This window comes from Mus caroli, chromosome X (genome assembly GCF_900094665.2).
Source record: "Mus caroli chromosome X, CAROLI_EIJ_v1.1, whole genome shotgun sequence".
Lineage (NCBI taxonomy): Eukaryota > Metazoa > Chordata > Mammalia > Rodentia > Muridae > Mus > Mus caroli.
In genome coordinates this window covers 34,789,531-34,803,654 of record NC_034589.1, presented here as the reverse complement: position 1 = coordinate 34,803,654, position 14,124 = coordinate 34,789,531, and the positions used below count along the sequence as shown (strand labels likewise).

Sequence of the window (14,124 nt, the reverse complement as noted above, 5' to 3'; positions counted from 1 at the left end):
GCTGAAGCTTTGTACCTGGTGAGGTGATGTGGCCTGCTGTGAGTGGATGGGAACTGAGAGTATATAAGAGTGAGAGGCCCAGGGTTCAGGGCAGATATAAACAAGAAGAAAGATGAAGACTGAATAAACTGCTGTTAGAAGGACTGGTGGTCGTGTCGTTCTTGCTGGTCGAGAGTGGACGCGACAGAGTATTATGTTTTAAACATTTTTATGTTGTTTAATGTCCAGCAGAATAAGTCCAACCCTTTTATTCAAATGCTCACTTTTCAAATTTTGAAGATAAATTTTAGTATGTATTTTTGTTAAATGCTTTTGCCTCTTTAGGCTGAATGTCTTGTCTAAATGCAATGTTGGGAAACAATTTCAAAAAGCTGTAATCCAGTCCCTTTTGGTTAGTTGTTGGATATTTCCAGATAGCAGTGCTTGCTGATATGGCCATCAGTGAAACATAGGAGCTTTTGCTTGACTTCAGTATGTCAGCTCTAAAACTGAAGATGTCCCTCAAGCCTCTATCTCTTCTCTTAAACAACTTTCCATGATTCTGAGTTATTTATCCTCAATATTCACCCTCTCCCTTGGCTCCCTCAGTATTACTGGAGATTGAAGCCATGCCAGACCTGTATTCTACCACTCACTCACATCCCTAGACTGCTGAATTATTGACTGTGTTATTCTTAACATTGTTTATGAAATTGGCTGAAGTCCAAGACTGAGAAAATGCAGTGGAAGTACCCTTTAGGATTGGGATAGTAGGGCACTTTCCTTCCTTCTATTTTAATACATAATAGGCTTCAATAAATATAGTAATCATAAGCATCCAAATTGTATGTGTGAATGTGTCTTTCTGTTGGCCTCATCTGAGTTAAGTGGCAAGATCCAGACATTTTAAAATCAAACTTCAAACCTTTGTGGAAGAGGGCTTTAATTTGAGTCTCTTTGCTTTTACTCCATTCATACTGCTATCATGTTAAGGAAAGGGATTATTTTCTTTGAAACAATGCCTAATGCAATGGAGTATATTTATATTTAAATATGAAAACGTTTGCTATGAAATTTTACTGCATTTGATACTATTTGCCAAAGTTTAGATGGATTTTGCTTTTTAATGTCAGTTCTTCAGACTCATTTTAAAGAATGTAAAATGTTCTTCAGAGAGGATTGTTTTAATGAACTTCATTTTCATATATTAAATGTAAATGATAAAATTAGAACTAAGATAGAATTTAGAGGATTTTTGACTTGAGAAATGATTTTCACTTTTCTCTTGGAAATCTATATATTGATTCCTACTATAATTGTTTCAATGCAGTAATATCTTTTCCAGATAAATTTTTTGAAATCACTTCTAAACTCCCTGTTTTCTATACATATACATAAGCAGTTCTATACAACAGGGTGGGTGATGGGTATCAAAATATAGTGTACATGGGGTTGGGGAAATATTTTTGATGTTTTATTTATATATTTCAAAATAACCAGATGAGAAGAATTTGAAGTTTCCTGACACACAGAAGTGATATTTGAGGGCAATGGAAAATGTATTTGCTCTGATTCGATCGTTATACATTACAAACATGTATATGATTCTAACTCCCTTCCCTTGAATAATAACAGATATTATAGATCAACTAACATGCTAGATTCCTTGTAATATGAAAACAAAGGTTGCAGTAGAGAGAATTTTCTCTTTAAGTAGGCAGCTTTCTTTAATCCTTCAATTCTAGTATGCCTTTTTGCTCTTTATTACGTTAACTTAATAAGTGTTTGAGTCATTTAAAAATATAGCATTTAAAATTTCATTAATGGCCATTGGAAAGAAATATAAGTAAATAACCATCTTTGGCTAGCTCTTTTCATCCACAATTATCATATGCACCAGCAGATTCTGTAAATTCACTACTAAAATTTATTTTCTTTCTGTCCCCTAAAGCATTCTGGGGATTGCTCCTGTTTTGTTTTTTTTTTTTCTTCCTGTTTTAAATCCTCATCTGTCAAACTTTCACACGACTTTCTCTTCTTCTTCTTCTTTTTCTTTTTTTGATTGTGAAAACTTTGTTTATAAGATAAATACACAGGTGTGATGAACACGTGTGAGTGACTCCTTTGTTAGATCTCCTAATTGATTAGTCACTATGATCCAACTGCATAATCACTAATTGTCTCCAGCAAATTCTCTAATTTTTATGTGATGTTCAGAGAAATTAAAGACAAATTATAATGATTATAAAACAGTTATACTTAATTCTGAGAGGTGATACATTCATAGGCAAATGTAAAGGATAAAATTTTAAATGAAAAGTAGAGTAGTTTATAGAAATGACTAGACAGTGTATCAAGCATTATAACAATATCAGAACCTAGGTTGAAGGTAGGGCACGCTAAAAGCTCCTTGAGAAGAAAAATATGATCTGACTTTGGCTACTGAATACCATTTTGAGGTATTCATAATGAAATTTTAAGATACTAGAAAAAAATTTCCTATTTTTCCCTATTTCATTTTCAAATTCATATGTTATACTTTCCCATTAGATGAAGCAAAATGTTCATTTTTATTTTTATTTTTTATTAGAAATTTTCTTTATATACATTTCAAATGCTATCCCAAAAGTTCCCTATACCCTTCCTCTGCCAAAGAGAGGCCCCATGGTATTGCAAACTTTATATGCCCCAGTACAGGGGAATGCCAGGGCCAAGAAATGACTTTCTCTTCTTAAATTAAATATTAACTCCCTAGAGAGACTTTTCCCTCGATCCTCAAGTTTTCACTTAAAACAGTCATATCTAATCATAAGTTGTTCTCCATTGTACCTTAGAGCCCTTAGCAGTTCTTAAAATTATTCTATATATGTTCCCTGATGCCTCCACTGCTATGGTAGACACTTAGTATTTATTTACTCTGGGGGAAAAAAAAACATAGAAGATAGGAATGAGTGGAATGAATAAGACCAGAGAATGTCACATAGTAGCTTGCTTTGAGGAAAAAAAAAATAAAACCCAATTACAAGTTTTGTTCAGAATTTGTCTTTTCTTTTTCAAAGGTGAAATGCAACTAAGCATTCAAATTCATTGTTCTTATAGATTGAGTATACTGAAATATTGATCCTTATAGTCAAGTCTTCAGGATTTCACATGGTGACAAGGAATAATTATAAATAATTAATCTGTGTCCGTTTGCCAGGTGAACCTAAGGAAAGCCTAATTGAACAGATGGGTCCTTTTTCCTTTAACTGGAAGGCTATCAGATGATTTGACTTTGTCAGATGAAAAACAGAAAGTGAGCTCCTGAGAGGAATTCTAGGGAAGAGCCTTTCTGAGTTCTCACAAAGATCTGGGAGTCCTGTGTGATGTTAATTACCCTGATGTTGTCAGAGAGAGTTGGCAGCCTCAAGGAGAGCTGAGATCTAACCCCCTTAGGCTTTCTGGGCTGTGAAATGCTCTCATAAGCAAGTAGGTTACCTGCGAGGGTGAACAGAGATAGGCTAATAACATCCATATGGTTGGGTACTTTGGGCAGATGGCCTGCATGCCACCTTGAAAGCACCTGAAGTTTCTAGGTGGTCTTCAAGGGCAGCTCTAAATCATGCATGTTGAAGTTGTTGAATCTGTGGGCCACAAAGGAATGGCTAATGGTGGACTGCCTAGCAGATGAATTCAGTACTAATTTATAATTAGGAGGATCGGGGAGAGATACAAATGAACATCCCCCAACCTCACAAGACTAGAAAGAAAAAAAAATACATCTTTTTTTTTTTTTTTTCTGAGAAAGCATGGAAGGTTCCTTATAACATTTGAGAAACACCCCTCAGATCTGTACAGAGACTTTTCTGGGGTGACTTTATTTTACTTGCCCTATCTGGTGGACTTCTCTTACTATGTTCTTGGATTTATAGAACGCTTCATACTTTTAAAGCCCTTTTTTGGTGATATTATTCTCTCACCTACCTCATGATGAAAGGAGAGCAGGGACTAGTACCATTAGCAAATTTGAAGGAGCAATATCCTCCTTTTAAGGAAACAAGGAAGTGACTGGTTGGTATAGAACTGAAAACAGTTTCGTTTTGTTGGTCTTAGCATGTTAGAGAGTAAAACAAATCATGCAATTGTAGGAATTTATTGTGCTTACAGCATTCTTTCAAGTTTTATAAATGTCTTCCCTTTCTTTGCCCCCCAAATTTGGATCCATTTGAAGTGGTCAGAGCATGTAAAAATAATCTTCCTTAAGTATAGCTTTTCCTTTTACAGTTTTGTTTTTGACACAGGATCCTGTATATAACCTAGTCTGACCTCAAGTTTGTGACTTTCTACCCCAGTACCCCAAGTGCTAGGATTGTAGGATGTAGGATTGTAGGCATGCACCAGGCTAAGATAGCTCTACTGAAGGCAGGTGAAAAAAACCCAACAAGGAGATGATGCAGATGCTGAGCAGGTGTTCAGTAGAGGCTGGTTCCTGAAAATCAATCAGCGCTTAATGAGTACTTGCAGTATTAGGGTGCGAGTTCCAGCTGTTGTTCATTAGCTGGGTGTCATTCAGCAAGTCACAATGCCGTCATGCCTCAGTTTTCTATATTATAGCTAAAATAACTCCTGTTATGATTCCATTGTAAGGCTGTTGTGTGGATGCAACATGGTAACATACAACTGTGTCTTGAAAGTTAACAGATAAAGTTGAGGATAAAAGACTTTCTATCGAGAACTAGTGTCCCTGCTTCTAGTTACTATAAGCATATTGCACATGTTGCTTTGTGCTGGAGAGCTGGAAAAATAAGTAGCAATAAGTTTCCCTGGTGAGAGGAGGGAAATCGTCATCTACTCAGATAATTATGTCAGCTATCTATGTCAGTTTATCCCCCAAATAACCTTCAACCAAGCTTGTCTGGATATTATCAGGTGATGTGACAAAAAGATGGATTTCAATTTTGTCTATAGAGATGTATGGTTTCTCTGTGCTTAGCATGGAGCTTGGGTCAAAGAACATCTCAAAGGGAGAATGGCTAAAAGAATGAGGAACAAATAATGCAATGTATAGTATTATTACTAGCTTGTCTTTTATGACACAGTTTCCTCTGTCTCTTGAACACAGATGTTAGATATGCTTTGGTTGTGAGCTTAAGTTGTTTAGTCAATCCCTGCTCCTTTGGAGGTTATTCTCTCTATACAGCCTGCTCCTAGCCTGCAATGAAGCTCTCTGAGTGAATCCATGGATCTGTCTCTTTTTGGAGGCCTTAGCATCATCACTTTGTGGCTGTTACTCCATTTCCAGTCTTGACCTAGGTTTACTCATGGCCTTTGCTATCTAATGTAGTATGAGGCAGAAATTCTTTTTTTGTTATGTGTTCCTTTGTATCTGGCTTGACTGTATTCTCAAACATTTAGCAATATTTTTGAAGCAATGTCTGTGTAGCCCAGGTTGCACTTGAGCTTGCTTTGTTGCTTAGGATGGTCTTAAGCCAGTAATCCTCTTGCCCTAGCTTCCTAGATGCTAGCATGTCAGGTATATACCACCAATTCCAACTTGTGTTTTTTAAACTAATGACATCTGGCTGAATCTACCCAGATGCATTGTGTGTCACAACTTCAGTTGCATCATAATATTAAGTGACAAGAATTTTAACAAAAAGATTTTCATATTTTGATGTGCTACTTAACATTAGGAAAGGTAAAATGAGTCAAGGAGATTAATGGTACATTTTCCCAATCATCTCAAAATGTCAACATACTTGGTGCAGGTATACTCATAGAAGGAATTTTCTCTTTTATTCATGCACTTAAAAGGTCATGGTGTAGATAACCAGCAGATATTGAAGAAATGTGGGTCCAAGTGAAATGTGTGTGTGTGTGTGTGTTAGTGTGTTTCTGAATGTGGAAGCTGACTTAAGCATTATTAGCAGAATACTTCCTGCTCCACGTTGAAAAGACCCCTATTTTTCATTTACTGCATCAAAAATGTTTTAAACAACAAAACAGTCAATAGGTGTTGTTTTAAGACAAAACCCTTATTCACAAGTAATTGGTTTTTTTTGGACTTACAATGTGTTCTATTCAGAGCAAAGAAGTTCCCTCAATGGTTTCCTAATAATAATGGTCAGTTATTTTGTATATCTTAGGGCACAAAGGAAAGAACCCATTCATTGTAGTCCTCTACTTTTATATTTGTGTGTGTGTGTGTGTGTGTGTGTGTGTGTGTGTATGCGCACGCGTGTGCGAGGGTGTGCTGAGTGACTTCTTCAATTGCTCCCCACCTAAGTTTTTGAGACAGTCATTCATTGAACCTGGAGATCACTGATTGACTCCTCTGGCTGGATAGGGAGCTTCTGGTTCCTTCTGTCTGCCTCTACCTACCCAGGATTGGACTTACAGGGGCATACTACCACATCTGGCTTTTTATGTGGGTGCTGGCAATTGAACTCAGGCCCTCATGTTTGCACAGCAAGCAGTTTACTGACCGAGCCATCTTCTCAGCTCCTACATTCACTTCTTTAAACATTTCATTTAAAAATCCCTCCTTTTAGCCCTGAATCTGTATTAATGGCAACCTTACCAAATATTGGAAAAGCTATCTTGAGGAGGTCTGAAGGCAGGGATTTTAGAACTGCCTCTTCTGTGCAGTACTACTTCTTAACATAAATCTGTAGCAGATTAAATTTCCAAAATGGACTGGAGAATGATTACTTTGGTGCAGCTTTTCACATCACAGTGGCATTTCCCTGGCCTGTGACAATAAAGCTGTCAGCTTGGTTTTTAGCATGTGTGCCTCCACCTTTGGTTGGGAGCCGCTGTCTAAGGAAATCAGTTTTCAAGTTCAGAGTGCTGATGGGAATATTCCAGCTGTCTCCTCCACCTGCATGCACTTTGCTCAGTTCCTTCCTGCCTTTCCTGGTGGGACAGGTCCCACTGTTTCATGGATTTTATGTGAATGTAAAATGACAGCTAGGGAAAGCTTAGAAAATGGAACAAACAAAGGGATCGCTTGACACTATCATCATTTTAGTGACAGCTTTGCTTAGGATGAGTTAAAAAATGTCTACAGGGCAATTAGAGAAGAATTTAATTTAATTCATTTCTTCTTCATACTGGAAGATCTAGAGGGCTGGCCCTAGGCTGTTTTATGTTATTACTAGGTGATCTCTGTGGTTTTCGTATTGAGTAAAAGGGGAAAAATGAGCTCGTATTATGTTTGTTAAGGCTTCATGTGGTCTTGTTTCATTGTCTAAAATCCAGAAGGCACACTGTCAGAGTGCTCCATTTTCTAAAAAAAAACCAAAAACCAAAAAACAAACAAACAAACAAAAAAACCCCAAAAAACCAAAAAACTGTTTGGGGCTCTTATTAAAATTTCCTTGATACTTTGAAGTAACTAGGGGTTGAAGGTGACAGGATATGGCTATGGCCATCAAGTCCTTCTTCTTTCAGGTTGTTTGTTCTGCTGCATTGAGTTCACTGAGGGCTGGGGTAGAGAAAAAGTGGCATAGAGGTCAGTAGGCTAGGTGGGATGGATTATATGAATACCCAGCATTCTCTTTGTCACACTCATAGAATACTTTCAGTCTGCACTGTTTGATTTCACTCGTAGAACAACAACCTTTATGTGCTTTTCTGGACTACCATACAGTCTTAATGATGTCACTAGTGACTACTTGGGGAAAAAGAAAAAGTGTCATTTAGGGGATCAGAAATGATTTGCACTTCCTTATATCTGCCTGCTTCTAATCAGATTTTCAAAACAGCTCCATTTCCATAGGAAATACTCATTGGCTGCAAAGATCCCTAGGAATGTGTGAACATTAGAATTCACCAACCAACTAGAATGGGGTAGTAACTTTGTTCAGAACTGAATGTTGATTCAAATCAGCTGCAATATGATGCTCTTTAATGGAACTATCATCCTTTGGATCAGTAGATATAAGCACAAAGTACATGGGGGATGAAGTCAGGGCACAGTGATTATATGACCATGATTTCAAGCCTGCCTGCTAACAAATCTTTTTAGAAATACCCCCTTTGCCTACAGTATGGATGGATGGACTTTGAAAGCTTAATGGGAATTGATGTCATGTATTGATTACCATTTAACACACACCTCCCTAATCTTGTATCATTGTTTAAGGAAAAATGCTCTCTTGTAAAACAAGTAACTCTTACCAGAGGGTCTGTTTTTTTTTTTTTTTTTTTTTTTTTTTTTTTTTTTTTTTTTTTTTTTTTTTGGTGTCCTAAGTGGTCAATTAATTCATATTATGACTAGATATCTATTGGGATGGTGAACAGAAGCTCTGTTGAAGGTTGGTACCAAATCAGATTTCCAAGGAGCTGATTAGGTGTTCAGTACATGACAGATGGAAATCCCTGGCTTCCAGCTCTGACACATGTGAGTGATTTCAGGGGACAAGGTACTGCTCCTAAATAAGCTTCTGGGACTGGCATAGAAGGAGGAGACACCAACCTAACATGATTTTGATGTTTTTAACCTTAGTTGAACATAACGATCTGCTCTGTAAACAGGTGGTAAAAGCGAGGTATGGCTATCCAGAGGCATAGAGAATTCTTGAAAAGGTCCCAGAACTAACCTCCCATCCTTCCGGGAGTAAAACCAGGTTTTAATTAATTGCTATGAAGTCAAGAAATACACTCCTCCTAGTCTTCCATAAAAATCTCATGACAAAGCTCATAGAAATAGATTGCTTACTGATTTATTAAAACAAGTCATCTTAGAGACATCTGTTTACTCTGGACCTTTGAGATAAAGTCTGTAATTACACCTGCCATCCAGGAACATGTTTATTGGTTGGAGAGAGTGACAAAATTTTTCCTATATACACTAATGTGACTTTTGCTCCATTGTGTCAACCATTTATAGTGTCTTTAGTAGAGGGCTGTGGCAGAATATAAAATGGACTCATTTTCTAATTTAAATCAAGCTCCCCTTTTTTTTTCTTGCCGGTGCAACTAAAAATTTGAGTTTTTAACAATGGCAGTGCACTTTATGTAGCTTAGCTTTACTAAGTTTTGGTAGTGAATAACTTGCTCTTTTCTTAATAAGAATTGGCCTTTAGGGTGCACATGAAACAAATCTATTCAAGAAATGAAAACAATTATAAAGTATCTCGAAAACAACATTATCATCATGTATATACTTGGAACAATGATAATACATTTCAGTCGAAAACCAAGTTTAAAGTAGAATATATAATTTCTTCTAGTCCATCACCTTTCAGAGTCTTACAGTTAACTATCTAACTTGTATGAACCACTGAGATAAAAGAAAATCATTGTTTTTTTTTTTTATAAAAGTTAGAAAGAAGAGGTATTATTTAGATCAACCCCCTAATTATTCAAGTAAGGACAAAAGTCTAAAGAAGTTAAGTGACTTGCCCAAGAACAAATACTCACTTTATAGCAGGGTTGAAATTAAAATCTAGGAGTTCCAATTCAGTGCTCTCAACATCTCACCTGTTATGTCTCCCGTGAGTCTAATGGACAATGGATCCGATTACAACTAAGCAGAACGGTATTTAAGACATTTTTGATAAAGTTTCCTACAAGCCTCACTTCAAAGTGCTGCAAATTTGTCTTTGTGAAATGGAAATAAAAACCAGCAGACTGAACTAACAACAAAGTACTTACTCTGAAAAATTCTTTTGTTGAACCAGAGTCCAGGGTCCCATATGCAATTTCAGTCTGCTTGGCTAAGTCTTCAGCGCTCTCTATGGGGGACACCATCCTCTCCACAGTCAGGAAAGCAGCAAGGTTTGCAGTGTAGGAAGAGATTATGATCAGGGTGAAGAACCACCACACCCCTCCAACAATGCGCCCAGAAAGTGATCTAAAAAACAAAACAAAAGAAGTCTAGACTCAGAGGGCCCAGATCTCAATTTTAAAAAGTCACCATAATTGGGGAAAGTCTTTCTTTATAGAAAAGTATTCTTTTATTATAGATGATGAAAGAGAGAAGTTGATGATACAATGGAATCAAAACATCAGCCAGAAGTGATGGGTTAACAATGCGATGTCATGATGGCATATGATGATGACACATGTGAAGACCCTTTAGGCCTCTCCAGGTTTTCTCTAGTTTAGATCTCAATGGTCTCTCCAAACAGTCATATGCTAGAAGCTGGGCTGCTAGTCTGTCTGTTGTGCTATGAGATCTTTTAAGAGGTGGGGCTTAGCTTGAGAAAGTTAGGTCACAGGAATAATGGGACCTAGTCCTTCCCCTCTCTCTTGATTCTTCGCTACCAGGACGTGAACAGGTCTCACCAGCCGCATGCTCCTGTTATAATGTATTGCCTCAGCAGATGCTCAAAGCAAGGGGCCAAGTACTTATGGGCTAAAAATCCTGAGATCACGAGCCAAAGGAAACCTGTCCTCCTTGAAGTTGGTATTTTGTCTCAGTGATTCAAAACTAGCACAAATTTAGAATCAAACTTTTTTAATCACATAAAAAATCTTTCTTTTACCATTTCTCATTTATACTCTCACATGGTACATGACCTTTTCTGGGTACACATACAGAAAATTAAACACTGTCTATCCAAGATCAATTAAATCAAAACTCAAGTGGAGAAACCTAGATATCTGGACTTTTAAATTCTGCTCAGATGATTATCTGTGTAGTCAATGTAGGGAACAAGTGGCATAAAGTCATGTCATGCAAAATACAGGATCCTAAATCTTTTTATCTTTACAGGGAAATGGGAACATAGTGGCAAATTGGCACTGTTAGCTTGAGGTCCAAAAATTAATGCAGACATGGCTGTTTTGTATAGTTGGTCACCATAAGGCATATTTCCAAGTAGAAAGGTTCCTTCTCATCTTCACATAAATGGTTAGTGAGGATCAAGAGGACAGATATTTTCTGTTCATACAAGACTCTTAGTCACTGGGGACAGGCTTAAGTGAAGTGGGGAACATCATACAGTTTGGGGGAGGCACTAAAACACTGTTGATTCTCTTCTTTCCTCCCTAAATCTTAAAACAAAAAAGTCCATTCTGTCCTACCATAGATTTCCTTTTCTTTTCTTTTTTCAAGACAGGGATTTTTGTGTTAATAGCCCTGGCTATCCTGGAACTCACTCTATAGATCAGGCTAGCCTCAGACTCAGAGATCTGCCTGCCTTTGACTCCTGAGCGCTGGGATTAAAGGCATGAACCACCACTGGATTTCTTCCATAGATTTCTTACTGTTGAAACTTCCTTCAATGTGCTCTTTAGAAGCCTTGATCAAATCATCACAAATTGGTCTAACAGTATTCAATTAGTAGGAAAGTGGTATGTTTTAATAACAAGAATTTTCTTCAACTTTTTAATCCAATTATTAGGGAATGTAGCCACGGATGGATAAATTGTAAAGTGAAAAAAAATTGTCAATACTACTGTTCATTGGCAAGGGGGGCATCTTGGTAAAATATAGATTCAGGATTTCTGCATGTCCAAGAGTATGTGATTCATAGGCATCATAGGTGATTCTGTTGCAAGTGATGAATTACCAAACTGAGAAATGAACATTGTTATTTACCAGCAATTCTCAACTTTGCCCATCAACAGCACAGCACAACACAACAACAACAACAAAACCAAACCCACAAACAAAAGACAGCAAAACAAGAGAAAAATCCTTGCCCAAAATCTCCCCTAGATAAGTTAGATCAGAGTTATGGGAGTTGGGCCTAAGCCCCAGCATTTTATAAAAGTTTTAGGGTATAATCAGAGTTGTAAGTTATGTCCCTCCATCACAAGTGCTACTCATGGAGAGGGACTGTGGGAAGTCAGAGGGCAATGGATACTCAGTCATGGCTTGTGATTAAGACTGGGATTCACTTCCTTTGCAGTATTGCTGGTGGTTAGTGTGGTCTATAGAAATTCAAATCTGCTCCATAGGTTTTATAAAAATATTGCCACATCATCCTCTGTATAGTTCTACTGTGGCGAAAAGCTCCACCCTGGTTAGTCTGTGCTTTTCCATGCCCATAAAATCTCACAGAAAGAGCTCCCACTCTGCTAGAAAGTACAGAAGAAGTGTAGGAGCCTGACACATCTCCAGACTCTGTGGGAAGAGGGCAGTTCTGGGCTGAGAACTGACAAATCAAGGTCTTCTCTGCATGTACTATAATTCTGTGGTAAAATTCAAATTCCGGTGTCCCAAGATAACCCCCTTTTTCTTAGCATGTGGAAAATCCAGTTGTTTATGGGAATATAACCTGAGAATTCTGTCAAGTATTTTGATAAATAAAGTACTATTTATTTATTAATTATTTAAAAGTATACTTGATTATGTTTAAGTCTGAAGTTGTGGTTGGTCTCTGGATAACTAAAACACAGTCAAATATATTCTCTTTCACTTTTTTTGATGTGAAAATCTTCTAAGAAGAAAAATACCCAAATATTTTGTAGCATGAAAATAACTAGGTTTTGGATAAGAAAATTCAGAATGGTGTGAAAATTATAGATTTTTTTTGCAGTCACACTGACCATGTTTATGTGTTGTTATTTGTTGTTTATTTGCGCTGTACCTGTAAAAGTCCTCCTGATGTGGAATGTGGTTTGGCTGAGACCAGAGAGAAGCTTGAGTTTGGTGTAATTCCAGAATTGGAGTTTGATATGGGAAGAGGTATATTATGCTGTGAATACTAATGGCAGTTTATGCATTGCCTGCTTGAAATGTGGAGGAAAACACAGTAATTTATGGAAATTACATTGTGCCATTTTATTGAGGCTAATGGACTGTGGCTATGTCTGTCTGATTTTAAATCAGGCCTGCATATCATAATCTAGTTATTGTGGCCACCTTAATACTGACTCAGATCATCATGTGGTGGATCAGAATGACTCAGCTGAGATTGGCTGTTGACATGACTGAAAATAAACCTAAGTGCAAAATGGTCATTTTTGTGGCCTCTTGTCTCCTGGTTATTGACTTTGGCAATTATGTGGTTAATCTCATGGCATACAGTCAGCTAGAGAGCTGTGTTCCACATGTTCACATTTGACCTGCTGCACATTGAAAATATTTGGGAAAATGTCTTGAGTAAATACGAGCTTTCTCCCCTTACAATTCCCCAGATAACAGTCAAACAACTATTTTCATAGCATTTCAATTGTTTTAGATATTATGAACCATCTAGAGATTATTTAATGTACACAGGAACATTATATGCAAAAATGCTGTGCCATTTTATATAAAGGACTTGAGCGTCTGCAGGGTTGAGTATTTGGCAGGGGTCTTGGAACCAATCCATCAAGTTGCAAGGAATGTTAGTATGGATTGGCATGACAAATTTGAAAGACTATCCCTATAAAACGGACACAATAGCTTTACAAACCAAAACAGTTTGCTGCCATCAGTAGAGAATGCAGGAAATTGCATTTGATATGGTCTCCTCAAGACAGTAGCAGATTTAACAAAGGATTGAGCGGAATTTCTATCTTCCTCTTCCATTTTCCCGGCATGCATGCTTATATCTTTTTACTGAAGAAAAATGTGGAACCCACAGGGAAGAAGCTCCACAAGCATTTTTGTATTATCCCTTTTCTCATTAGTTAAATTACAGCCACTTAAGGCCACATTTTACATGGAGACTATATAAAACGTGACTGATGGGTCAACCCTGTCACATTTTGTAAAGGGTCTATTAAAATGAGACAAGACTTTAGAGTTGAATTAGAAAGACCCATCATTTCCCAGTACCTTTCTTTCCATTAATGTAGCTGCAAAATGCTTAACATTCATTTCAAGTAGTTTTGTTGCACAAGACAGACTTCAAGGTTAGCATAATGAAATGGCTGTAAAATGCTGCACACTTACGTTAAAAAAAACACAAAATAGTGTGCATGTCATGCCTTTCACAAAAGGGTTAGAGCTATGAAGTTAATGAAAATAAATTGTTAACAAAAGAAAAAAAAAGCACACATAGAAAAATGTTGCCAAATTCACATATCAAATAGCAGACAATGTTCTTTTTAACTGTAGTAATAAGAAACTGGAGTTCCTACATTAATAGCAAAGTGTATTTTGTGACATCAGAAATGCCAATAAAAGTGAGTTATAGACCATAACCTTCTTCCTATTAGTAAATTTTGTAATCTGCAGTATTTTAGTTTTATGAGATGGTGAAGCTAAGGGAAAGACAAAGC

At 37.0% G+C, this 14,124-nt stretch overlaps 1 protein-coding gene across 3 annotated transcripts in view; it reads right to left on the bottom strand.

Moving 5' to 3' along the window:
- Positions 1-14,124, bottom strand: part of Gria3 (glutamate ionotropic receptor AMPA type subunit 3) — a 264,405-nt gene that overhangs the window by 43,602 nt on the left and 206,679 nt on the right. For all 3 annotated transcript variants that reach the window (XM_029473262.1, XM_021152663.2, XM_021152661.2), the window contains one exon: positions 9,619-9,817. In XM_029473262.1, the coding sequence (XP_029329122.1) occupies positions 9,619-9,817 (199 nt within the window). The remainder of the gene's footprint in view (positions 1-9,618; positions 9,818-14,124) is intronic.